The 26,796-nt window shown below is 37.5% G+C and overlaps 1 protein-coding gene across 2 annotated transcripts in view; it reads left to right on the top strand.

Annotated features, from left to right (window-relative positions):
* RASA3 (RAS p21 protein activator 3) overlaps window positions 1-26,796 on the top strand; it is a 289,853-nt gene that overhangs the window by 90,673 nt on the left and 172,384 nt on the right. For both annotated transcript variants that reach the window (XM_020965141.2, XM_020965140.2), the window contains exon 2: window positions 5,029-5,146. In XM_020965141.2, the coding sequence (XP_020820800.1) occupies window positions 5,029-5,146 (118 nt within the window). The remainder of the gene's footprint in view (window positions 1-5,028; window positions 5,147-26,796) is intronic.

Raw genomic sequence — 26,796 nt, 5'->3', positions numbered from 1 at the left:
AAGACTTTTGGTGGTAAAAAGTTGCCATGTAAATGGCAGTTGAGAAACACTGGGCTAGATCATCTCTTAAGGTTCCATTCATCTCTAAGGTTCGGTAATTTGACCTAATCTCCAAAAAAGAAAGCTTTTAAAAAACCCATAAAATGTCATTAGAGCAACAGCTGTGGAGTCAGGAAAACTTGAGTTCAAATCCAGCTTCAGACACTTAGCTGTGTGACCCTGGGCAAGCCACTTAATCCTGATTACCTCAAAAAATGTCATTAGAGACAGAAAAACCTAGCTTTTTAAAAATCTCATGGTATAGGTAATCAATATAGACAAGACTGGTTCAGTCAATTCTTATTTTGTATAATGTAGAAAAAAGAAATACCCACACTGATGATAGCGCTCTCTTCAACTAACACTTACTAAGAAGCTCTCAGCATGAGGTGTTAATATGTATTTGTCATGGTTGAAATGTCCCCCTCCTAAGCCCATCAATTGAAGAATGGCTGAATAAGTATGTGATTCTGATGGAATACTCTTGTAGTATAAGAAATGATGAGCAGAATGCTCTCAGAAAAACCTGGAAACACTTTGCATGGGCTAATGCAAAGAGAAATGTACTGTGTACAAAGTAACAGAGTATTGTAAGATGATTAGCCGTGAATGACCTAGCTATTATCAGCAGTCAATACAAAGATCCATGACAACACTGAAGGACTTATGATGAAAAATGCTATCCATCCCCAGAGAAAGAACTGATGGTGTCTGAATTCAGATTGAAGCATAAAATAAAATAAAATGTCCCCCTCCACTAGAAGCTCTTGTAAGTAGGCAGATAGGAGGGCTGGAATGATGTGGATATGCAGAGGCAGTTCTAGCAACTGCCTCTGTCCCTCATGTGTAAGCTCAGTGGTTTTAATTTTGGTTCAGACTAATTACCCAGCCTCATTGGTGTTACCATTGTCATAGGAACCAGAATATAACTACCTTGGCATAAATAGAGGGAAATAATGTGATGCAAATCAGGGAGTAAGAATACCAGCTTATAACAAAGGAGTATTTTCGTATTTAAATAGTGACTGTCTCAAAAGTTGTAAAGGGGCTCTGTGGGCTATCAGTACTCAAAAACCTCTATTCAAAAGAGATGATAGGTACTTTTTTTTTAGGTACTTCCTCCCCCCCCCTTTTCAGTTCAGTAAACAATTGTTAAGTGCCTACTACATGTGGAGTACTTCGGGAAATACAAAGTTCAGATTTCCCACATGGGGCTTACTACATAGTGGGCAGATAGAACCACATTACAAGATAATCAATGCATGGTAAATATATGAGTGGTGCAAAGTGGTGAAAACACAAAGTTCTCTCAATGCATATTGTCTGCTTGGGTGGAGGGGGAAGTGATTTAGGAAAACTTTGGTAGAGAAGGCAGCCTTTAAGTTGAACTTCAGATAGGTAAGATTTCACCTGGTAGAGGTTTAGGGAACAATGCCAAGAAAGATGTGGAGTGTACAGTGAATGATGCCATTTAACTGAAGGGTTGAGTATTGGTGTGGAAGGCAAGTAAATAAGATAAGGCTGGTAAATGAGAATAGTACTAGATTTTGGAGAGCCTTGAATGTAGACTAAAATTTATTTGTTAGATAAAGGAAACGATTGAAGGATTATGAGGGAGGAATGATGTGAGCAGATCTGTCCAATTAAGAAGGTTAATCTGACAGCAGTTTGGTTTGAGGTGGGGATTAGGGAAAAGAATGGAAATAGGAAAGTCCTGTTAAGAGGCTATTTTAATAGTTCATGTGGGTGGTAATGAGAACTTGTATTGGGGTTGTAACAGTGGGAATGGAGAGGAGGAGACAGGATGCGATAGATATTTCAGGGGTAATTTTCATAAGACTTGGCAGCTGATTGGATGTGGGAGTTCAGGGAGGGGGAAGAGTCAAAAATAAAAACATTTGTTCATAACAAAGCCTCAGTTCTGAGTTCTTCACTAAAGATGTCTCTAGGATATTCAGAAAGGTTCTTTTTTTGGGGGGCGGGGAGTTGATTTTTTTTAAAGAAACAACTTGCCTCTAAGTGCTTGAACGTACTTGGGCTCCATTTTGCACCCCTCCCCCTTGTTGCAGTATAGGGGGGCCAGGAAATTAGCTCCCTATCACCCCCCCCAAGGTTAAATTCTAAAAAGAGAGCTAAATCGAAGCTTTATCAACATCAATGCCCTTACTCAGACATTAGGGACATTCAGCTTCCTTAGTGGTAAAAAGATCAGTAAATTATTTAATCCTTAAAAAGAAAAAAAGCAGAATTAGAAATTATAAAAAGTTACTATGATTCTTTGTAGGTCACTCCTGTGATCCCTTGGTCACAGGGTTGTGGGGGTAGACCCAGGATAAGAGAAATACAATCTGCCATTTCTAGGCATTTGTGTCTTCTGTGCGTGTCTGTCCTATGCTTGTTCTTACTCCAAAAGATGTTCTTACTCCACTGTGTTGTGCTATAGCCTCTGAGAGTAGGATTATATAATTCCATGCTTGTGAATATATTACATACTGTATATGCACGTGCATATGTGACCTTTTTCATGCTTCAAATCCTTCGTAAAATCTGTCTTTTGACATTTAACGACTTCCTAGGGTTTAGCTTTGATGCATATGCCTGTTAACAGATTGGCTTTTCCTGTGTGACTTGGGTTTTAAAAAAATAGAGTGGAATATGAAAATGTCCCTGTTTAGGTAAGTTTCAGAGATAATTCTGATAATTCTTTAATTACCTTATGATGATGTTTCACATCTTTTAGGTGAGGAAACTGGGGCTCATTAGCAGTATGTTCCCTCTTTAAGGTCACAGGATGATGGGTTTAGAGCAGGAAGGGATTGTAGAGACCATCTTGTTCAACACCTTCATCCTACAGATAAGGAACTGGGGCTAAGAGAGAATAAGTGACTTGGCCAAGGTCACACAGCTAGTAAGTATCAGAGGCAGAATTCAAACTCAAGTTTTCCCAACTCCAACGTCCAGTATGCTATCCAACAGACCAAGCTGCTGTTCAGTCATGCAGCTAGTTTAAAATGTATGCCGAAAAATGACCTATGCAATTTGGAATGTGTTTGAGACTTAGAAGCTTTGATTCTCTGTTTTGCTAAGTCAGAATAACAAAGATTTTAAAAATGGAGTTAAAGTAAAACTTTAAAGTGAAATTAAATTGCTTTTTAAGGTCAATTGATGAATGACTCAAATAACCATTTAAAAAAATACCCATCTTTAAAGTGAGATGATCTGTAAGTTTCTTTTTAGCTCTAAAATTCTTATTTTCTGATTTTCTGATTCTTTAATGAAGATAGATTAGATCTGAAGAAAGTCAACGTTTCTATTCCAGGAAAAAAAAAAGCTTGTTGAGTATTGCATTGAATGCAATGGGGTAAGTGAAAGCATACTCAGGGCAGTTGAAAGACAATTGGATTTAGAGATTGAGTTCTTGGGTTTGAGTCCTGTATTGGTCATTTATTATTTGTGTGACCTTGGGCAAGTTATTTGACTTTTCTGGACCTCACTTTCCACAGATCAGATTCCCTCTGAGATCCCTTCCAACTTAAAAAGCAAAAACAAACCAAAAACCTATCATTCTAAGGTGGTTTCAAAGAAAGTTCCAGAAGGAACAAAAAAGAGGAGAGAGAATCAAAACGATTGCCTCAAATGTGTGAAGGACAGAGGGCTTTGGCAGTGTGAAGATCCTAGAACCAAAGAGCTCTGCTGAATTGTTAGAACTATAAGGACATTTGCAAAAACAGAAATACTTGGAAAGGATGACTCTGTTGGTGGGACCATTTCCAGCTTTGGCTTTGAAGTGTTCATCTTCTAAGGTCCAAAGCTCTAGGCCTGAAAAATATGTAATCGGGTTTGTCCTATGTGTGCTTTTTCAGCTTCTGCCTGAATACTTAGTTGGTGTTGAAGGCTTTGAGCAGAAACCTGCCTTTGCTATGGTGTGTCAGGCAGCTATGGTACGGGAGCCCTCATCATTTCATGTTGTGTTTCGAACTGTGTCTGCCGAGGACATTTTGCACAAGATGTCATTAGAAGCCAAAATGACTTCTGTTAGTGTCAAAGCCCTTTGGGAATCCAGAGAGTGAAAGAGGCATTTGTTGCAATAGAACTGACTTACACTGAACGGCAGATGTCCCATTAAAAAGCTACCCTTGTGACTGTTGCTTGAATTTCATTCATCTCTGTTCTCTTTCCATTCACAAATAAACTGTGTTGTTTCCTCCTACTTCCCTCCTCTTTTTCCTCCTCCCACCCCGCTCCCACCTCCCCAAGTAGAATACCCTGGTGCAAGGAATTCTGATAATAATCCTTAAGCAGACACAAAGTGTAAATGAGGACTTTTGCAGTGTGGACACTTTGCACTTGGCCAGACAGACGTCTGCTCTTGAAGTATAAATACTTGCCAAATCTTAAGGTGCTTCAGTGAGATTTGGATGTGGATACTGGGAGGTGAAGGTGGAGAAAAAAAAATTGGGCCTAGCAGGTTTCCTCTTCTGAGATTTTAACTGACAGGTCTCTGTCTTTCAAGGAGCCGAAGGCTAATATGGTGGTTTGGGTTTGTAGATAGAATGGTTAATATAGCACTCTTTTGCATTCTCCATCTTCTTCGACTAAAATATGAAATGTAAATAAAGAGGTTTCAATTTGAGATGGAGGGTGATGTAGTTTATAATTCCATAGCTTGTATCTAGTCAGGCAAAAGGGCATTTAGTTCTAGTTTTAGTAAAACTAAAGTCAGATAACTTAATTCTGCCATAGGTTGAGAATAGGGAATACTGATAGCAGTGTGCTACCTTGTACTTTAAACAGGAACACGTGATTCTATTATTAGATATTAACACATTACAGTAATGAGGAAATCAAGGCCATATAAGGCACCAGTGAGCATTCAGACAAGGAAGCTGTCTGGTTAGTGTGAAACAAATGTATCATGAATTGGAAATGAATATGTGGACTAAATGTCTCTGTGCTAAGAAAAGTGTGCATTTTATTTTTGTCTTTCAGGAGAAGCCAAAAATCTTCCTACTTATCCGGGGCCAAACAAGATGAGGGATTGCTACTGTACTGTAAACCTGGACCAGGAAGAGGTTTTCAGGACCAAAATAGTGGAGAAATCACTATGGTAACAAATCTTGTTGCTTTATATAATACCAATCAGTTCTTTTGTTTTCTTTCCTAAAAAAACAAAAATCTGACCCATGTCAGTCTTTGCCCTGCTTTTTCACTCAGCAGAATGGGGGTGCAGGCATGGTGGTGGGGAATAGGATGGAGAGATGGAATATGTAAATGGTTCTTAGGGTGAATTCTAGAGCTGAGCCGTCATAATAAATAGGCCTGATTCTCTCAATGGCTAATGGCCTCCCTTACATTTAACAACTTTGTATATATTTGTAGATATTAACTTTATATTTATGCTGTATTTTAAAAGTATATTTATTTCCCTCATTAGAATGTATAATCTTTTTGAGTAGGAATTGTTTCATTGTGTTTGTATTTCCCAGTGCCTCAGTATCCCCCATACTTAAGGGGCAGGTAGATGGTGCAGTGAATAGGGCACCGGCCCTGAAGTCAGGAGTACCTGAGTTCAAATCTGGCCTCAGACCAAAAACGTGACACTAGCTGTGTGACCCTGGGCAAGTCACTTAATCCCAATTGCCTAAAAAACAAACAAATAAACAAAAACAGATAGGAGTTTAATAACTATTTGCTGATTGTTTCATGAAACAGCCACAATATACTGGGCTCTAAATAATAATAACAACAACAATAGTAGTAATAATAGACATATATAAAGAACCATAGCCTTAGACTGGACAACTTGACCATATAAATATTTCTCTATATTTTTATCCTACATGGGATAAATTTAACACCTTATTAATCTATATTGAATGTGAACTTTTCAAATGGATAACAGTTTTGAAGGGGGAAAATCTTTGTCCTGTGACAAGAGTTCTATTCCTTCATTTACTTCAGTGTTTGAAAAGAACACTAAATTTAGGATTGAATAATTTAGACCTGGAAGAGGCCTTTGAGGTCTTCTAGTCAAACTCTTTATTTTATAGATTTTAGATTTTATATATTTATATATAGATTTTAGATTTTATATATTTATATATATATAGATTTTATATGAAATCTAGAGAGTTTAGGTGGCTTGCCCAAAGTCAAACTGATAAGAACCAAGTCTAAACCCAGGTTTCTGGACTAAAAATCACTTTCTTTCAGATACTCTGTATTAATATGGCATTCCAGAGTTCCAAGGTCAAGTCCTGATTCTGACTCTCACTAGCCCTTTAATGTTAGGCAGATCATTTAGCTTCTCTGGGGTTTAGTTTCTTCATCTGTAAAATGGGAATAAGAGAACTTAGGAAAGTGCTTTTTATATTTTCGAGCCCTCTAAGACATGAGTTGTGATTAGAACTGTTTTTCTAGATAGGCCATCAGAATCACTGAGTGGCTACATATGGGACCTGAAGAAAGTCAGCAATCTATTTTGGGGGAAAGAAGAATCCAGAAGGAAAGACCAGAAATAAATCAGACTGAAGGTTGAGGAGTTAGCTGTGTAATCTAGAAACCCTGAGCGGCTGGTATGACATGGAAGTAGGAGATGAAGGAGTGTCCAGGACTGGAAGCAGACATACACACACACACACACATACACAGAGTGGAATTAAGAATGACCACTTTTAGAATGGCACGTCAGCCTTTCCATTTACAAGCCCAAACCCTGTATAACCTTCAGCTGCTCAGAATACTGAGAGAGCTGTCAGTGAAGAGCCCAGAAGAAGAAATCTGATCTATCCTCTCCCCTCCCCTCCCCTTTTCCCTTACTGTTAACTCCCAGCCTCCCCATACCAGATTCATTGAAGCACCTGAACATTTGGCAGATGCTTACCCTTCAGGAACAGACTGCTCCAGCTGGCTCAATGGAAAGTGGCCACACTACAAGCAAGGCCTCCTTATTTATATTTGGATATGTTAGCATCTGACAAGGCAGTGGACAGAGAACAGTTCAAAGAATAGTAAGGTAGAAAGCCTTTTATTTTATTTCTAAACTTATTTTTCAGTTAACAAGCATTTATTTTCTCTCCCTTTCTCTTTTCCCTCCCCCTCCCCAATGAGAAAGAAAAGAAAAACAAAATCCTTGTAACAAATATGCATAGTCAGGCAAAACAAACTCCCATATTTGTCCTATCAAAAATGTATTTCATTTTGCTTATTTTTTTCATTACCTTTTAGTTAGGAGGCAGGTAGCATTTTGCATCACGGGTCCTCTGGATTCATGGTTGGTCATTAATTAGGTTGATTAGTTTTTAAGTCTTTCAAAACTGTTCATTTTGATAATGTTATTATAGTATAAATTTTCCTCCTGATTCTGCTTCATTCACTTTGCATCAGTTCATACAAGTTTCCCAGGTCTCTTTGAAACCATCTACTTCATCATTTCTTATAGCATAATAGTATCCCCTTACATTCATAAACCATAGTTTGGAAACCATTTTATTTTAAAGAGGGTTAGATGGGGGCACTGAGATGTGTGATCTTCATTCGACCCTTAGTGGTCCTGAGTGAGATGTTTTCAGTGAAGCCATTCAGAAAGCAAAGAAGAGCTTCATTGTTGATTAGTAGGATCCTAGAATTAGAGTAGGAAGAAATGTTAGAGACCACCTAGTTGATCCACTTCATTTTACAGAAGAGGAAACTGAATCAAGGAGAGGTGAAGTCATTTGCCAAAGATCACCTAAGTATTAAGTAGCAAAGACTAGGATATGTGAGTCCAGGATCTCTGCCTCTAAATCTTTCCACCGTGCCATAGGATACTTAATCTTGATTTCAGCTTCGGGTTTAGAAATGTTTGGTGTGTTTTCACCAAAACAGCTATTTTAAATTTGAATTTTAGCAGATGAGTTGTATTCTTGCACATTGAGACTTGTGAGTGGGGAAAACAGCAAATTCTGATGATTTACTATATTTAATTTATAGAAAACTGTTAAAGATCTCCTGCTCCCGAAAGTGAACGGCAAAAGCATGTTTTCCTCTACTCCATATGTCTTGTTGCTGCTAATAGTTCTTCTTAATATGCTTTTAGTGCAGCCTTCTCTGTAGACATGAAGATTTATTGATTGTTTTCATGTGTATTGTTTAGAAGTATGTCGTTGAATCTTTAAAAAAAGGCATTTACTTGCTGAAACTCACTAAAAGAAAAAAATTGGAAGTATGGTGCCGCTTACATATCAGAACCTTAAAAAGAACAGGAAAAAAAATACAAACCCAACAACCTTGTGTTGATTATAAACGTGATATTTCATAAAGGCATATGTGCCTGGGGTGCTGAACCAAGCTGTGAGCAGGAAATTGGCATTTTATCACTCTCTCAGAGGTGTTTTTTCATAGTTTTGCTTCAAGGAAAATATTTTTAAAAACACTATTAATAGGAGACATACCCGGTAGTGTAGGTTCAACTTCTTGTGTTATTTTATTTAATAAATCTTGGAGAAGACTCTGAACAAAAACCATTAGCAACTTCAGCACTGTTACCTTTCTTCTTTATTTTATTTATTTATTTATTTTGCGGTGCTAGCATGTATGTTCCTAGAGAAGGAGAAATCAAAATCAGAGCGCATTCAAACCTCGCCTCTTTGGAACCTGGCTATCTGGCAACCTCAGCTTTCTGCAATAGAACTGAGAGCCTAGGAAGAAGCAAAACACAAAGCGGAGTGGTGGAAGCTGAACCCCAGAGCAGAAAACGGCTCCCACATTACACAGACACCCTCTAGGCTTCACTTAAAGCCTGCCTACAGTTACTTTACACATGGTACTAAGAAGCTGGTTTGTTTTTTTTTTGGTTTTCAAGGCCAAAGTATATTTGATGCAGTAAATGAGAAGAGGGGAAGATCTTGCATGTCTCATTGATAGCAATAAGGAATGGTAATGGTCTGATAATAATAAAAGGAGGGGACAGGAGAATGATTATTTTGGAATCATGATAAGAAAGTGAAGAAAATATCCATACCTTTGGGTTCAGAGACTTCACTGCTAAACATTAATCTCAAAGTCAATAATAAAAAAGAAAGGATACACACACAAATATACACATATACAATATACATATTCCTATATGGCCTTTCTCTTACATATATGTACACATATTTTGGCCGTGTATATGTGTGTATATACACACATGCATATCTCTCTTTTTCTTTTTAAATTATTATTATTGACCTTCTTGAAGTTAACGCCTAGTAGTGAGGTCTCTGAGCCAAAAGGTATGGATATTTCCTCCATTTTCTTAGCATATATACATATATACATGTACATGTATACACATATCTATCTGTTTATCTTTTATACACACATCCCCCAAAATATTCATAGCAGCACTTTTTGTAGGAGGAAAGAACTGGAGGAAGCAGCATAGTCTTATGGAAAGATGACCTCAGGGCCAGGAGCATCAGGGTTCAAGTCTTGCTTCTAACACATACGACCCTGGACAATTAATTCACTTAACATCCTAGTGCCCTAGGCGGCTAAGTTTCACCGTGGATAGATGGAAGAACTTGGAGTCAGGAAGACCTGAATTCAGAAACTTACGAGCCATGTGACCCTGCGAGAGTCACTTCACTGCTCTATGCCTCAGTTTCCCCATCTGTAAAATGGGGATAATAGCACCCGCCTCATAGGTTGTTGTGAGGATCAGATGCATTAACACATGTAAAGCGCTTTGCAAACCTGAAAGCGCCACATAACTGTTGATTGCTTTTGCTACTATTGTTGTTGTAGTCGTCTGAGCAGTTTAAGTCTGTAGGCTGCAGAGAAGGTGTCTTAGGTTACCTTGAGGCCAGCTCTCCAATGATTACACCATGTTGGCGTGATCCTTTGAACTTCTAAAAATAGTGATCGTAGGGGCAGCTAGTTGGTATAGTGGATAGAGCACTGGCCCTGGAGTCAGGAAGATCTGAGTTCAAATCTGGCCTCTGATACTTGACACTTACTAGCTGTGTGATCCTGGGCAAGTCACTTAACCCTATTGCCTAGCCAAAAAAAAAAAAGAAAGAAAAGAAAGAAAAAAGAAAAAAATAGTGATTATTTTGGAGGAAACTTTTTTTTTTCTAAAATGACATGCTGTGCAGGATGGACTGAAGAAGCTATAACCTAGAGGAAAAGGAAGAAATGATTGAAGTAATTAAGATGTGAGGTGATAAGATTCTGGTCTGGTAGAAGTAGCCATGGAAGGAAAGAGGGAAGGGATGGATGGGACATTAGGAAGGAAAAATCAACGGGACTAATAGTCCACAAACTGAATAATCAGCTCTTGAATAAATAAAGTTGACCCAATCACAGTTTTTAACCTTGGTTTCCAAGGAAGATGCTACTGATAGTGTTTCTTTTCAATTATTTTTTTTTTCTGAGTGGTAGTAGCTTTCAGTTACGTCACTTAAATGTTTCCACCCAACCTCTTAAATATCTCCAGCTGCAAATACTACTTGGCTTTCGAGACTGAGGATATACTGAATAGTCTGTGTAAGAAAGTTACTGTTGATTTTTTTTTAAAAAGGATTTGAATCTGTGTTTTGTAGTTCTAAAGCATTAAGTTGTATTCTGTTTTCTTTAAGCTTTTGAGACGCCTAGTTCAACAGGCCAATACTAGTCAAATCAGATGATACTTCCCAGTCTTCCTTGTGAAGTATAAGGGTGGAGTCCAGAACATCTGGCAACAATCCATTCTCCTTTGCCTCTGGGGAAGAAAAGTCTTTCAGTGCAGCTAGGTTAGCTGGGCCCAATAGTCTGAGTAAATGTGAAATCATGAGTTGTGGGTGACACAAAAGAATGATTTTCTCCTTTTTCTTAAAGAAGTTTTTCCATACACTTACTGTAGGTTGTTAAAAGAGAAGATTCTTTGTTGTGGGGGGTGGGGAGGTAGAGATGGGAGAGATGTGGGGAGAGAATTTTAAAACAACAGAGCTTTAGCAGATGCTGGTTGAATATGTTCTATTTAGGACAGAGTTTTTCTTTTTTTGTGATGGTCTGAATAAAATGATTAAGAGCTAGAATTTTTATTTTATAAAGAAAGATTTCCCCCCTCCCAGTGTCAAAAGTGACTTATCACATTGCACATTTTGACTTTTTCCGAGCACGCAAATACCAACTCTGTAGATTGAATGTCTTTGTCTTCTTCTTAAGATGGTGACTGACATGAATTTTGGGGTTTGAGGAAGGAATTACCTCTCTCCTTTTGGTTATACAATGATATTGCACTGGACCTTCTCTAAGGCAGGCCACTCTCTAGTTTCTGAGAAGTATTATTTATTTCCCTCTCAATATCCTTTTCAAGAAGAGAAATTTATTTCAAGAATTACAAGAAAAGCAATTGGGTTAATATACTGCAACAATTTTAAATGATTATTAAAGATGAAACATGCTTCTCATCTTCAGATAAAGGAATGATGTACTCAGAGTGCAGATTGAGTTATAGTTTTTGTTTTTAGACATGGCTAAAAGAGGAATTTGTTTTGCTTGACTATATGTGTTTGTAATGGGCTTTGTTTTGCTTGCTTTCTGTAATGGGGATGAGGAGGGAGGGGAACGTAAGAGAGATAATTCAGCCCTGAAAATGAAATAAAAATTTTAAAAATATGTGATTATTACCATCATCTGTAAGAATGGCAGTCCATTTTGTATGAGTGGTTTTGTTAGTTCAGGCCCCCCCCAAAGAAATGTGATATTTTAAAAATTATTAATAGCAAAAGAAAAACTATTAGGATTAAGAGTTAGATCATCTAACCCTCACCTTTAAAAGGATAAGGAAACCAAAACCTAGAAGATTCAAGACATTTAATCAAACTAGAATTTTAATTGGGGGGGGAGAAGTCCCCTGACTTAAAATCTAATGTTCTTCCCTCTGTACCATTTTGTTCATCTTCCTATAGATGAATATATGCCTGAAAGTATGGCTCTGCTCACAGATATATTTTCATCATTATGGCAGTTATCCTGTTTTCCCTTTCTTTATCCTCCCTTCTCCTAATAGTGCTGGTAGTTGGACTCAGGGAGGTGGTCAGCAGTAGAAGGATGTAGTGCTACTTTTTGATGCCAGAAAGATCATAGGTTCTTATATAGAGCTTAATGGAATAAACAATTATTCCATCATCCCTTCCTCCCCAAGACAAAGTGGTAGGGGCTACCTTAACTCCCACCCCCAGGTCTGGACCTATTTGTCACTTCTTTTGCCTTTCTAGGCTTTCCTGGGTACCATCTTAACCTGATTTCATTTGGATGAAGTGTTTCTTTTCTTTTTCCTTTTTTTTTTTGGAGGGGTGTGTGTGTGGTGGGGCTGTAGTCAGGGGTGTAGGATGTCAGTGGTGTGAGAGAACCAGCTTGAACTAGCTAGCCTTGAGCATTTTTACCTGGACATCAACAAACACTAAAAATCAGGGCTTGATTTATTCTTTTGTTGATTATCTAGTCTTGAGAAGCTGGTGGAGAAAATGTTAATAATACAGGTTAAACCTAAAAGTATATCATGATCTATTTTTTTTCCTCTGGAGAGCTGGTTGTTAAACATTTACCAGCACAGTATTGTCACTTTCCCTAGGCCCAGTGTTCCCCTTCCTACTGAGTCCAAAAGAATGGCCCTGGACATGAATACCCCATTTCTTTGGAAAGAAAAGATCTGATCTGCAACTTTCATAAATTGAGAATTATAAATTAAAAACTGTATGCTATTGCATTATGGCTGTAGTCTTGGTAGTAAAGACTTAAATGTCTTATATCTTCCAGTTTAAGTGTGGCTTAAAAGGAACCTTCAAAAATTTTATTTATTCTCTTTGGCATAACTTTAGCAGAGCACAGATTTGTTGGACTATAGCAATTCTGGATGCACTTTGAGAAATCTGGCTTGATGAAAACTCATTGTATTCTATAGGAATGATCTGGAGCTCATTTTAAAAAGTCTTTTATTGATATCTTATTCATTTATATTTCTTAATATATTCCCTCCCAGACAGTCTTATAAGAAAGAATACAAAAATATATTTCCTCCCAGACAGTTTCTTATAAGAAAGAATACAAAAAAAGGAAAAGAAAACCAATCAGCGAAGCTAACTAATACTTCAACCAAGTCTAATACTCTATATAGTGTTTTACACTTCTAGGAATGTATCTTTGCAAAGAAAAAGAGAGGCACATTCTTGTATTTCTTCTTTGGGTTCAAGTTTAGTCATTATAATTTCAGTGTAATTTCAGCCATTGCTATTCACTCTTTCTGCTTACATCGTGATATTCATTGTATATATTCTTTTCATTGTTCTGCTCACTTTATTTTTCATCAACTCATGTAAACCTTCCCATGTTTCTCTGAATTCATCATATTCATAATTTCTTATGGTATAGTAATGTTCCATTGTAGTCGTCTACTGCAGTTTGTCCAGCCACTCTCTACTTGGTGGGCATTCGTTTTGTTACCAATTCTTTGCTGCCATAAATATTTTGTTGTATATAGTACCTTCCTTATTATTGTTGACCTCCTGGTGTATATGACCTGCACTGGTATTTCTGGGTCAACCCACCAATAGTGCATTACTATGAACGCCTTTCCACAACCTCTCCAATATTGACTTTATCTCAGCTGAGGTATAACTGTTTCTGCTCCAGTCCCTTATTTTAATTCTGTGTTTCCCTCTTTGTTTCAAGTGTATTTCTTGTAAAAAGAAACCATACCAGCACTCTGTAGCCTCCCCCCCCTCAAAAAAACCCCCAACAAAACAAAACCCTTAAAATCCTCCAAGTAAAAGCAGAGAGAGCTACCACCACTGCTGGACTGAGGCTTGCTTTGAGACCTCCAGTGCTGAGGGGGAGGAGTCCTTGGTTTCAGTCCTCCCACCTGGTCCCTGCATTTTGGTCTTTTGTCCATGCACATTAGGGTACCATGTGTCTGTCCTGGTCCCCACATGTCACCTGTCCTTTCATGCATGTTTCCATGTTCAGCCAGGATGTGTCTGCCTGATGGTGTGTTCTTCCTTTAAGCAAGACACTGGAAAATGCTTCCCTAAATAGGCACTTAGGAAACACCAACTGCAAAAGACTTTTAGTAGGGAGTCAAACTGAGACCTGGGAAAGACCTTAACTTAAAAAGGCGAGGGGCTCCCACTGCATCTGGATCCATCTCTAGTCGTCCAGATCAATATCTTGGCCACTGTAACCGGATGGTTCTGGAGGAGAGAGTGAGGCTGGTGACTTTGCATAGCCCTCCTTCACTTAAATCCAATTCACTTGCCAGTCATGGCATGACCTTCCTGATGTCATAGTCCTCTTTGAGAACAGAGGACAAACAACAACAACAAAGACCATAACTATAACAATATTTACAATTTGCTGAGGATGAGGAGAAGAACCTCAATGTTGTTATGATTTTCCTTTCTCTTATTAATGTTTTGGAATAGCGAATGAAGCAATGAAAGAAAAGCCTCTTAATATCAAATGTGCCTAGCACTAGGGACACAATTACAAAAGCAATGCCTACCCTCAAGAAGCTTATATTCTTATAGGGAAGCCAATACATATAAGGGAATCATGGTCAGGAAGTGGCACTTTGGCTAGGAAAGTTACAGGTATGATGAGTGCGACCCTTTGGGAATAGATCGACGCAGCACATTCAGGAACAATGATTCATGGCTCTAGAGCTAAGGACAGGGCTAAAAAAAGATCTGTAGGCACTTGATGACAAAAGCTATTGGCAAGGGCTTAGAGAAAATGACCAGAGAGGAGAGATTGAAGTGAAGCATGGGAGAGGCACCCACCAATCAGGGCTATGGCCCTCAGGGTCAAAGTTCTTCCAGGCTGTCCTCTTTGGCATAGGTGGCAAGGTGCTTCAGATGACTAGACTTTAGCAGAGATGATTGTAGAGCTCATGGCTAGAGTGGAGTGCTTATCTTTCACACAGTTGCTAAGTTGGCAATTCTTTTGAGAACTGTCTGTTTTATATCCTTTGACCACTTATCTATGGAGCAATGGCTTTTTATTTTATATTATTGTTTGACATGTTGAAAAGAAGCAGTTGTGTATATGACGTGAAGCTTTGTGTTTGTTCATACTGAAAGACAGCAGTTCTTGATTCGGAAAATGAGTTTTCATACTGAAAACTGGAAAAAAAAAGACGTATAAGGAAGACCACAGTTATTTTAAGGTATTAATTATTGGCAGTAGTATCTGTTAGAGGTGAGGATAAGATGATGAAGGGGAAAGTTGGTAGCTTGAGAAGAGGGAATATAAGTATGATACTGACTTTTTGAAAATAGATCAAATTGTTGACTCATAAAAAACCACAGACTTTTAAATTATGAGCATGTCCACGTAACATTTACTCTCCTAACATTTACTCTTCCCCACGGTTACCTTAATGAAAGCATTTTTTTTTAAATTTAGCCAGACCAAAAGCCAGGATTTATAAGCATTGAAATGTAGTGAGCCAACTTAAACAGGAGTGCCATCTTTCATATAGTTGCTACATTGGCATTTCTTTTGCGAATTGTTCGTTTGTATCTTTTGACCATTTATCTTTTGGAGAATGGCTTTTCATGTATATTATTGTTTGACTCTTCATCCATTTGATCTCTTCCACTACTTTGGGCATTAGCTTGTCTCTCTGGAATTATGTACTTTAATTAAGTGCTGATCAGAAATGTGTGAAAAAGAACCTATTCATTTGTTTCAAAAGCCAATGCTTGTATTATCAGCTACCCAGGAAAGGAATGTGAAACCATGACTTGTCAGTCCTGCTAGAGAACTTCAGAGAACTGCAGGTATTTTCCCAGGGGTGGCATTCCTTAGCACCGCTTGCCCTGGGAGTGGAAGTTGATTATTTTGCTCCCATTGGATGTTGTTGTTACTACCCTGAAGCAAGAGACTCCTTACATACACAGCAGCTAGGGAAAGGGGATTGGTGCCAAGAGAATTTGGAATAAGAATTCATCAACAAGGAAGCTAAAGAACCTATTGCTCCCAGCCCAAGGACACATAATACTGTATCAATGAATCAGAGAGAGGAGAAAGGAAGCAAGCCATTGTAGACCACAGCCAGAATCCAAGATTTCTGAGGCCCTTTGGCCGGGCAGCCAAAACATTCTTTTCTATCATTTGAATTCATAAGGCTGGGAGTCTAGTTGTAGGTGGGGGAGGGAGTAGGGTTAGAAACTCTGAAGCGGGACTACAGGACATTAGTTTTTTGTTTTTGTTTTTGAGAAAGAATATGTATTTGAGGCAAAGCAGCAGAGTGGAAAGAACACTGGAAGATAGCCCTAGAGAGTCAACTAAAATTAAATAGAGCAATTGATAACTTCACTAAAGTAGCAGGGTATAAATAACTCACAAAAATTAGAAGTTGTATGTTACCAATTCTTTCCAGCAGGAAGAGAAAAAAAAAAGAAATTCCATTCAGAACAAATACAGAATAAATAAAATATTTGGAGGTTGCCTCTCAAAATATACACAGGAATTATATGAATACTATAATTACATGATATTCTCTTTACAGAACTAAAGGAAGACAAATCATTGAAGACAGATTGAGTGTTTATGATTTAACTGTGCTAATAAAAGGGACAATGTGCTACCTAAATTAATTTACTGATTTAGTTCCATGTTACTCAAATTACCTGTGCACTATTTTATAGTAATAGATAAAATAAAACAAAATTGTTATGGAAGCACAAAAAAAGTCAAGAATCTTTAGATGCTAGTGTTGCTTGACCTTTCAGATTGTACCACCAAGAACCATGCCTGCTAGAAGCTAAGCCATTCAGTTCACTCCCAGGGACCACACATCCTCATCGATTTACCCTGGTCATTTTCTGACCAGCCACATCACTTTGAGTCTCCCCTTGTTCCCACACCCCCAAGCCTCTTTCACTTCCTGCCGTAAGAACTGTAATCACATCAATACCACCATTGTCTTTGGGAAAGGGCATGACAGTGGACTGCCTTATTTTTCCACTCACAATTTTTGTGACTCCCTAGATCTGGGGTGGGGAATCTGCAGCCTCTAGGCCCTCAAGTGTGGCCCAAAAGGACTTAAAGGGCCACAGGTCTGATTCCTCACCACTGCCCTAGACTAAAACTTCCTTCCCTGACCAACATTTCCCTATGTGTGTTGTCTCCCCCATTACAACGTAAGCAAGCTCCTTGAGAACAGAGGCTGTTTTGATTTGAAATTCATATCCCTGCTGAATGGTACATAGTAAGCACTTAAACAGATACTTTTCATTTATTCACTGATTCATTGATTCAAACATCTCTCATCTTATAATAAAGTCCAAATGAATACTTGACCTAAATATGAAAGGTCATATCATAAACAAGTTAGAGAAGAAAGGAATGAGACATTTTTCAGAACTATAGATAGGAGGAAACTTTTTGACCAAACAAGGGATCATAAAAAATAAAATGGATAATTGGAAAATTGATTAACACAGACAAAATCAATGCGGTTAGAATTAGAAAAGAAACAACAGAGAAACATCTTTGTGGCAAATTTCTCTCCTAGAGATCTGATATCGAAGATTCATATAAACATGTAAGTGCAACAGCTATTTTCAAATAGATAAATACTCAAAGGATATAAATAGGCAGTGTTCAAAAGGAGAAAAGCAAGTTATAAACAGCTATGTAAAAATATAAGAGAAATGCATATTAAACTGACTTTAGGCTTCCACCTCACACCCATCCGATTGCTATTTTCCTTTTTTGTCTTCTTTTTCAATTGTTGGAGGGGCTTTAGGACAGGCATATTAATTCAGTGTTGGAGGAGCTGTGAATTGAGACAACCATTTTATTTTTTAAAATAGCACTTTTTTTTTGTAATTACACATACAGACAATTTTTAACATTCATTTTTATAAAATTTTGAGTTCCAAATTTTTCCTCTCCTCTCTCCTCCCCCCTCCCTAAGATGGTAAGCAATTTGATATAGGTTGTGTATGTAAAATCATGTAAAACATATTTCCATATTAGTCATGATCCAATCATTTTAGAAAGTAATTTGGAACTATATTCAAAAAGTTACTAAACTGTGCATACTCACTGACTCAAAGATACCACTGCTAGGCACATACCCCAAAGAGATCAAAGACAGAAGGAAAGGACTCATGAACAAAAATATGTATAGCAATACATTTTTAAAAAAAAAATAGGGAATTATTTTACTGTCATGTTGATTTTTTTTAATATAAATAGAGGTTCAGAGTTTCATATGCAATCATTTTTCTGTCCTTTATGTGCTATTGAAATGTCCATATTTGGTTCTAATAAAAAATGTGGTTTGTTTTTGGGTTGTTGTTTTTTTTTAATAAAAGAAAAAACACTGGATGGAAAGGCAAAGAGACCTTGGTTTTTGTTCCACATCTGCCACTATATTAGGTTTGGATCCTTCCTCTGCTTGTTGAGTGATCAATCATCTAAGTCCAGATATCTCATTTTACAGATGAGGAGCCTGAGCCCAAAGAAATTGTCTGACCAGACTAAAGTCACATTACTAGTTAGTGGTGGAGCTGAAACTGGTCGCCAGGAGTCCTGACCTCCATTCCAAGGCTTGCTCTTTCTTTCTTTCTTTCTTTCTTTCTTTCTTTCTTTCTTTCTTTCTTTCTTTCTTTCTTTCTTTCTTTCTTTCTTTCTTTCTTTCTTTCTTTCTTCTTTCTCTCTCTCTTCTCTCTCTCTCTCTCTCTCTCTCTCTCTCTCTCTCCCCCCCTCCTCCCTCCTCCCTCCTCTCTCTCTCTCTCTCTCTCTCTCTCTCTCTCTCTCTCTCTTTCTCTTTCTTCCTTCCTTCCTTTCTATTTTTTTAATAATTAATTTCTTTTTAGTTTTCAACATTACCTTTCATAAGATTTTGAGCTTTTTTTCTCCCCTTCCCTCTTCTCCTCCTTCCCCAAGACTGCATGTAGTCTGATATAGACTCCACATATACATTCATATTAAGCATATTTTCACATTAGTCATGATGTAAAAAAGAATTAGAACTAATGGGAGCAACCATGAGAAAGAATAAAACAAAACAACAAAAGAAAAGGAGAGCAAATAGTATGCTTCCATCTGTATTCAGACTCCATACTTATTTCTCTGGATGTGGGTAGCATTTTCCATTGTGAGTCTTTTGGAGTTGTCTCATATTCTTGCATTGCTGAGAAGAGCTAAGTCTATCAAAGTCAGTCACATTGCACAATGTGGCTGTTGCTGTGTACAACATTCTCCTGATTCTGCTCATTTCACTCAGCATCAGTTCATATTAGTCTTTCCAGGTTTTTCTGAAGTATACCTTGATCATCATTTCTTATAGCACAATAGTATTCCATTACATTCATATACCACAATGTGTTCAGCCATTCCCCAATTGATGGGCATCCTCTTAATTTCCAATTCTTTGCCACCACAAAAAGAGCTGCTGTAAATATTTTTGTACATGTGGATCCTTTCTCTGTTTTTATTATCTCTTTGGGATACAGACCTAGGAGTGGTATTGCTGGGTCAAAGGATATGCAGAGTTTTATAGCCTTTTTGGGCATAGTTCCAAATTGTTCTCTGGAATGGTTGGATCAGTTCACAACTCCACCAACAATGCATTAGTGTTCCAATTTTCCCACATCTTCTCCAACATTTATCATTTTCCTGTTTTGTCATGTTAGCCAATCTGATAAGTGTGATGTGGTACCTCAGAGTCATTTTGACTTGCATTTCTCTAATCAATACTGATTTAGAGCATTTTTTCATGTGTCTATAGATAGCTTTAATTTCTTCATCTGAAAACTACCTGTTCATATCCTTTGACCATTTATCAGTTGGGGAATGATTTGGATTCTTATAAATTTGACTCAGTTCTTTATATATTTTAGAAATGAGGCCTTTATCAGAGACACTTGCTGTAAAAATTGTTTCCAAGCTTTCTGTTTCCCTTCTAATCTTGGTTGCATTGGCTTTGTTTGTGCAAAATCTTTTCAATTTAATGTAATCATTGGCATCCATTTCACATTTCATAATGTTCTCTATCTCTTGTTTGGTCATAAATTCTTCCCTCCTCTAAAGATTTGATAGGTAAACTATTTCTTCCTCTCCTAGTTTGCTTATAGTATCAGTCTTTGTATCTAAATTATGTACTCATTTTGACTTTATTTTGGTATAAGGCATCTTTCTTTTTTAAAATTTTTAAATTTAATTTAAATTTTTTAAAATTTGAAAATAAGTTTTATTGGTGCCTTTTATCTTTGTCATAGTCATTTCCTATCCCCACTTCAGAGTTGTGACTAAGAAAAATAATAAAGTAAAAATGTGTAATATAGAGGTGGTATGGTATAATGGATAGAGCTAGCTGGCCTAAAAGTCACGAAGACCTGGGTTCAAGTCCTGTCTCTGTCCCATACTAGCTGTGCCATCCTGGGCAAATCATTTACACTTTGAGAATCCCAGGGTACTCACACGGGAAATTGTGGAGCAAGTGTTGATACTCCTATGCCAATGAAATTATAGGAAAGAAGGGAAGGAGGAAGAGAGGGAAGAAGAAAGGGAGGGAGGAAGAAAGGAGGGAAGTGAAGAGGGAAAGAAAGGAGGGAAGAAGGAAAGAAGGGAAGGAAGGGAAGAAGAGAGGAAGGAGGAGAAGAAGGGAGGAAGGAAGGGAAGAAAGGGAAGGAAGGAGGAAGACACAGAGGGAGGAAGGAAGGAAAGGAGGGAGAGAGTGAGGGAGGACAGACCACCAGATACATAGACTATATTTTACAATCCATACAGTAGTCTGTCCCAGCTGGGCATAGAGTCAGGAAGACCTGAATACAAATCTGGCCTTAGACATTTACCAGTTGTGCGAGCCTAGTCAGTTAAGTCACTTAAGCTGTATTTGCCTTAGTTTCTTTAACTGTAAAAGAGGATGATAAAAACACTACTTTCCAGAATTGTTGTGTCAAATGAGATAATAATTTGTAAAATGCTCAAGCAATACCTGGAACATAGTAGGTGCCATATTATTTCTTATTCCCTCCTCTTTTCCCTTCCCCTTCCAGTAGTCTACTTCTCTTCTATGATGGAGGGAGTATATTCCATTAGCTGTTCTCTGGGACCACAGTGATCTTTCTTTTATACCACACTATGATGCTTTTAAAAAACATTTTGTTCTTTGTTAAGAAATAAATCAATACTTAAAGTCATTAGGCCAGTTTTCAGTTAAAGCAGCCCTAGGAGAATTTTGCAAAGTCAAAAATTTGTTTATAATGTAAATAACCACTTACTTTATGTGTTGGTAGGTTAACTTCTAAGTTAAGTTTGACATCAGGTTTTCTTTGAAGCAGAACAGTTGTATGTCATGGTACTTTTAGATTTATGAAGTATTCGCTAAGGATGATTGGTTTTATTAACCAAGCAAAGAAGCTGAGATCCCTCAGTGCCTTCTGGAAACCTGCTGCCCGTTGATTTCTGGAATGGTTGTTTGCTAACTATTGCTATTCCACTCTCAAGGGAGTAGTAGCCTTTGAAGTCTTTGATTATATTCTGACTCAGGCTAAGGATTCAGGGACTTCCTTTAGATCCATCTTTTCCCCCTGAATATTTATTTATTATTATATTCATTGAATTCATTAAATATTTTTCAACTATATGTAAAATTTTTTAACATTAGTTTTTTTTCTTAATTTTCTGTTCCAAATTTTCTCCCTTCCTCTTGCTCCTCTCTGCCTCCTTGAGAAGGCAAGCAATTTGATATAGACTATACATATGAAGTTATACAAAACATGTTTCCATATTAGCCATGTTGCAAAAGAAAACGCAGATTTAAAAAAAAACAAACAAGAAAAATTTTAAAAAAGTTTAAAAAATATGCTTTGATCTGAATTCAGACTCCAGTTCTTTCTCTGGAGGTGGATGGCATTTTTCATCATAAGTCCTATGGAATTGTCTTTGAGCATTGCATTGATTAGAATTCTCAAGTGATTTACAGTTTTTCATTGTGCAATGTTGCTGTTACTAGATACGATGTTCTCCTGGCTCTGCTCACTTTACTTTGCATCAGTTCATATAAGTCTTCCCAGGTTTTTTTTGAAACCATCTTGTTTGTAATTTCTTATAACACAATAGTATTCCATCACAATCATATATCATAACTTATTCAGCCATTCCTCGGTTGAATAGACATCTCCTCATTTTCCAATTATTTGCTACCCCAAAAAAAGAGCTGGTAAAAATATTTTTGTACATACAATCAATTGGGGAATTTTCCTTTTTCTTTGATCTCTTTGGAATACAGACCTCTTAGTAGTATCTCTAGTTAAAGGATGTGCACATTTTTATAGACTTTTAGGTGTAGTTCCAAATTGTTCTCCAAAATGGTTGGATCAATTCCCAACTCCACCAACAGTGCATTAGTGTCCCAATTTTTCTATTAAATTCTTCCTTCTTTCTTTCCTTTCTTTTTTGCACCTTCCTCCCTTTCCTTCCTTCCTTCTTTTCTTTCCTACTTTCCTTTCTTGCCCATCAATTCATATATTTTGTAGATTCTGTAACTAGTGAGCTGGCCCAAAACTGAACAGGAGGAAGACAGTAGACTAGATTGCCTTTGGGAAATTGTGTAGTTTTTTTAATGACTCCAAGCTTCTTATTTAAAAAATTAAAAATTATAAAAATTATAAAATTATAAAAAAACCTTATGTTTGTGTGTATATGTATTTGTATATTCTCAACCATTTCCATTGTGCCAGTGCATGAAAGAACTATATAATAGAATGGTATAAAGATGTGTAGCTTATCATTAAGTATTCTGTACATGATGATTCTTTATAAGGATTCTTGTTATTGACAACATGACCAGTGACACATACTCATTCTAGACAGGGAAAGAGAGAAAATACGGTAGAGAGAAGAAAGAATCAAGTGATATTTTCTCTGAAACTTCAATTGTAATTGTAAATAGATAATTCGAAATGCCTGGATTAATTTAGCCTCTTACTCCCACCCCCAAACCCTCCTTGCAATGAAATCCCTTCCTTCCTTTTGCCTCTTTCTTAGCTAGGAATGTTTTTTGAAAAGTTATTTTCCTTTCTCCTTTGGGTGTTTTGGAAGCAGTCAGTTTTTGGACAAAGCAAGTGATAGAACCTTTATAAAAAGCAAGAGGTCTCCCTCTACTTCTCACCTTGCTTCCCTAAAAAGGGTACTAGTCCATTTGCTCAGAACTTTAGGTTGAGAGAACTACATCTTGGTTCCAGAATTAGCCCTCTTGGAATCTGTGAACAGCTAAGCTGAAACAGGATCCTAGGATGTTAGACTTAGGGAATTCCGTTCTTTAGGTTACTTGCAGTTGCCTCTAAAGTCTACTGGATTAACTTTGTAATGACAACCTTTTTCATGGACAGACTGGTCCAGCATCTGATTGCTGTGTTTTAAAACTATTCAGAAGGATGCTTTGGTTGACCTTATATCAAGCAATGGTGCAACTGTAGGAGATATACTGAACTAAAGAAGTCAAGTCAAGCTTTTAAGTTGCATGTCAAGGCTTCTGATCCTTACATTTTATTTATTTTTGATGGGGGTGGAGATGGCAGAGAAATGAGAAGAATTAAAGGGCCTGCCTTTTGTGAAACAAGGATTATAGACAGGCATGGTGAGTTGTTGCTCCCTTCCTTGCTCTTTTCACCAGCTACTGCATCCTGGGAAGTCAATCTGTTAGCTCTTCCTCTAGCAGGAATTATACAAAATGTTTCATGCTTGAAGTAGGCCTTGCCTTTCTACCAGACTTCCCTTGTCTCTGAGGGTGCTTGATCTCTTTCTGCTCTCCTGACTATCTGTCTGCCTTAGATCCACTGCTTATTTTGAGACTTCTGGCTCTTCTCTGATTGCCTGCAATTGAAAAGTGGCTCAGTTCAGTACTCATTTACTTCTTGAGTCGAGGCTGTTTTCTTGTTCTAGTACCTCTGTTACAAACCTCTATTCTAGTACTGTCATCTTGCTTGTTTACAGCCCTACCTGGTTTATTGGGAGCTACCGCTGTCAGTGTCCCAACCTAACAGAAAGATTAAGAACTGATAGTGGAAATCCTTTAAGTATCTGGAAATCTGTGTTAAGAGTTATGGTATTAATCAAGCGCAATCAGCAGTTCTTAAGTCTTGGGTCTTCCATCACTTTGACTAAGATGTGGGTGTACTATGGAAAGATGAAGCCCAAGAAAACTGAAGTATTGACTTCTGGCCATTCGTTTTGTTGCAGCTTATATGTTTTTGGTCTTCAGAATTCACAAGCACATTTAGTAGCATTTGAAAAAATAGAAAATACACCCTATACATCCAATTGTGCCTACTTGTCACTTAGGATAGGCACAGGGAACTAGATACATAATCTCATTGTTATTGGACTCTTGGGTGAGGAAACTCCCTCCAATGCAGATTGGTTCTTTTTCTATAATTCACAGTCATAGAGAGTTGTCTGGAGGCACAAAAAGCTTGTTACTAACTTGTTTAATATCTCTGAGCCTCAAAATGTTTAAGAGACTTGCCCAGAGTCACACAACCAGTATATGTTAGAGGAGAGACTTGAACTCAGGTCTTTCTGGCTTTGAGGGTGGCTCTCTATCTACTACATCATTCTTCTCAGCTTACATATAATCAATCAATATTTTTAAGATACTAAGATGTCAGTTATAATTACTTGGGTATAGTGAAGTAGATAGCAGTTGACTGGAAGTTCAATCATTGCCTCTTGAGAATAAATCTGCTTGTGAAAGTTTAGAAGGTAGATATGGACCTACCTTCCTTTTTCTTCTGTACTTTTGGAGAGAAATTTCATTTCTTCCCACTAGCAGCTAAGGGGTGCTATGAGTAAGAACACTGGACTTGGAGTCAGGAAGACCTGAGTTCGGATTTCATCTTTGATACTTACTGGCTATGTGAGCAAGTCACTTACCCTGTCTGCCTCAATTTCCTCAATTGTAGAATGGGGATAATAAAAGCATTACCTCAGAGGGTTGTTATGATGATTAAATGAGGTAATATTTGTAAATCACATTGCAAACCTTAAAGCACTATGTAAATGCCAGCTGCTATTATCATCATCATTATTATTATTGTTCTCAAATCTGGAAGATCAACAATGTCATTTAATATTTGACATTTGGATATGAGGTGTCTTTGTAACAGGTGAGTGTCCAATCCTATTCTTTGTTAAAAGAAAGGAATAGCAGGGTTTTTTCTTTTTTTTTCCCCCCTCTCTAATATATCCTAGCACATTCAGAATTCTACTATAGGATAATTTAGGCAAGGGATTTCAGGGTTAAATTTAAGTACTTGAAAGCAGAGGTTCTTTATATATGCAAAATCACAGTGGAAGCCTAGAAAATGGCATTAATATTGGTAGTACCAGATGACAGTGTTTCAAAGGGAAATTAAACAAAAAAAAAATTAGTCACGACTTGAGGTATGAGGAAAAGCCTAAAAATCAGAAGTGGTTCTCTCCTACCCCCATCTGTAAACAACCAGATGATGGATGGTTTGTTGTGGTGTTCAGCCTTATATAACCTCAATTTATTTTGCTTTTAGAACAGCTAATAAACTACATCCCTAGTAGACATTGATAAGTATTTTCTTCCCTTCTCGAGCTTTCTAGGCAAGCTCAAGACCCTTAGGCTGGTTTTCTAACTCAGATGGAAATATAGCTAGGCTTGGAAATGCAGTCTCACCCCTGGTGCCTACCTACTATTTCTCGGAACTTTGATGGCCTCTGAGGTTCATTCAGTTCAGATCTTTGATTCTGAATCACTTAACTCTCTGAGTCTCAGTTTCTTCAACTGTAAAATGAGGAGGCTGTAATAGATGGTCTTTAAATTTCATTCTAACTCCAATCAAAGGTACTTCATTTACGTTGCTGTTTTATTCACTGAGGGCATTTGAATACAGATGGTATTTCAATGAGTGCTCTGGGTGGTATGGATTCAAATCCTAGCTCAGACATCTACTAGCTACATGATCCTGGGCAAGTCACTTCTACTTAACCTGTTTTAGTCTCAGTTATCTGTAAAATGGGGATAATAATAGCACCTACCTCATAGATTGTTGTGAGGATAAAATGAGATTTTTCATATGTATGTAGTGCTTTGCAAACCTTAAAGAGCTATGTAAATGTTAGCTATTAATGTACATATTGTCTGGCTTTTTTTCCCAGGTTGGTCTTAAGAACATTTTATTAGTCGAGCATGGAATTGTTCACATCAAGTCCTTTTCTCAGACATATATTCAATCAATTTTTTATTTTTTGGCTTCCAACTCGTGCCAGGACATAAACTTAGGCCTTCAGTTCCCCCTGTGGAGATGAATTCTGTGCTCCTAAATGCTAGAGGCTGTGGACTTCACTGTGGCATGTTAATAGTGCTTACTTTCAAGAAGAGAAGGCAGAGTAAAAAAAAAATAAAACAAACAAACAAAAAAACTCAGCACCCTCACTCACAAAGAGGTTTGGTTTGGGTTCATTACTATTCATCACGCAGTGTGCTGTCTCTCTCTAAAGTGTTAGTGCCAAATCCTCAAGCCTGCTTTTGCAACCCTTCTAAACACTGCCCACCCCTGTCCCACTCCAAATGTTGGGAAATAAGTGCAGGATTTTGCAACCTAGGATAGAATTGGGGAAAACAAAACAAAAATCCAAAATGCATGATTCAGCTAGTAAAATTTAACTTTCCTTTTTTTAATTAGCAATGTTTTCTGTCTTCACACTATGAACAGTTTTCATATTGTAGCAATTGATATTTTGTATGGGGCAAGTGCCAGC

The sequence above is a fragment of the Phascolarctos cinereus genome, unplaced genomic scaffold, assembly GCF_003287225.1.
Source record: "Phascolarctos cinereus isolate Bilbo 61053 unplaced genomic scaffold, phaCin_HiC Scaffold_7;HRSCAF=346, whole genome shotgun sequence".
In the NCBI taxonomy this organism is placed as follows: Eukaryota; Metazoa; Chordata; class Mammalia; order Diprotodontia; family Phascolarctidae; genus Phascolarctos; species Phascolarctos cinereus.
This window is presented reverse-complemented; position numbering and strand designations above follow the sequence as displayed.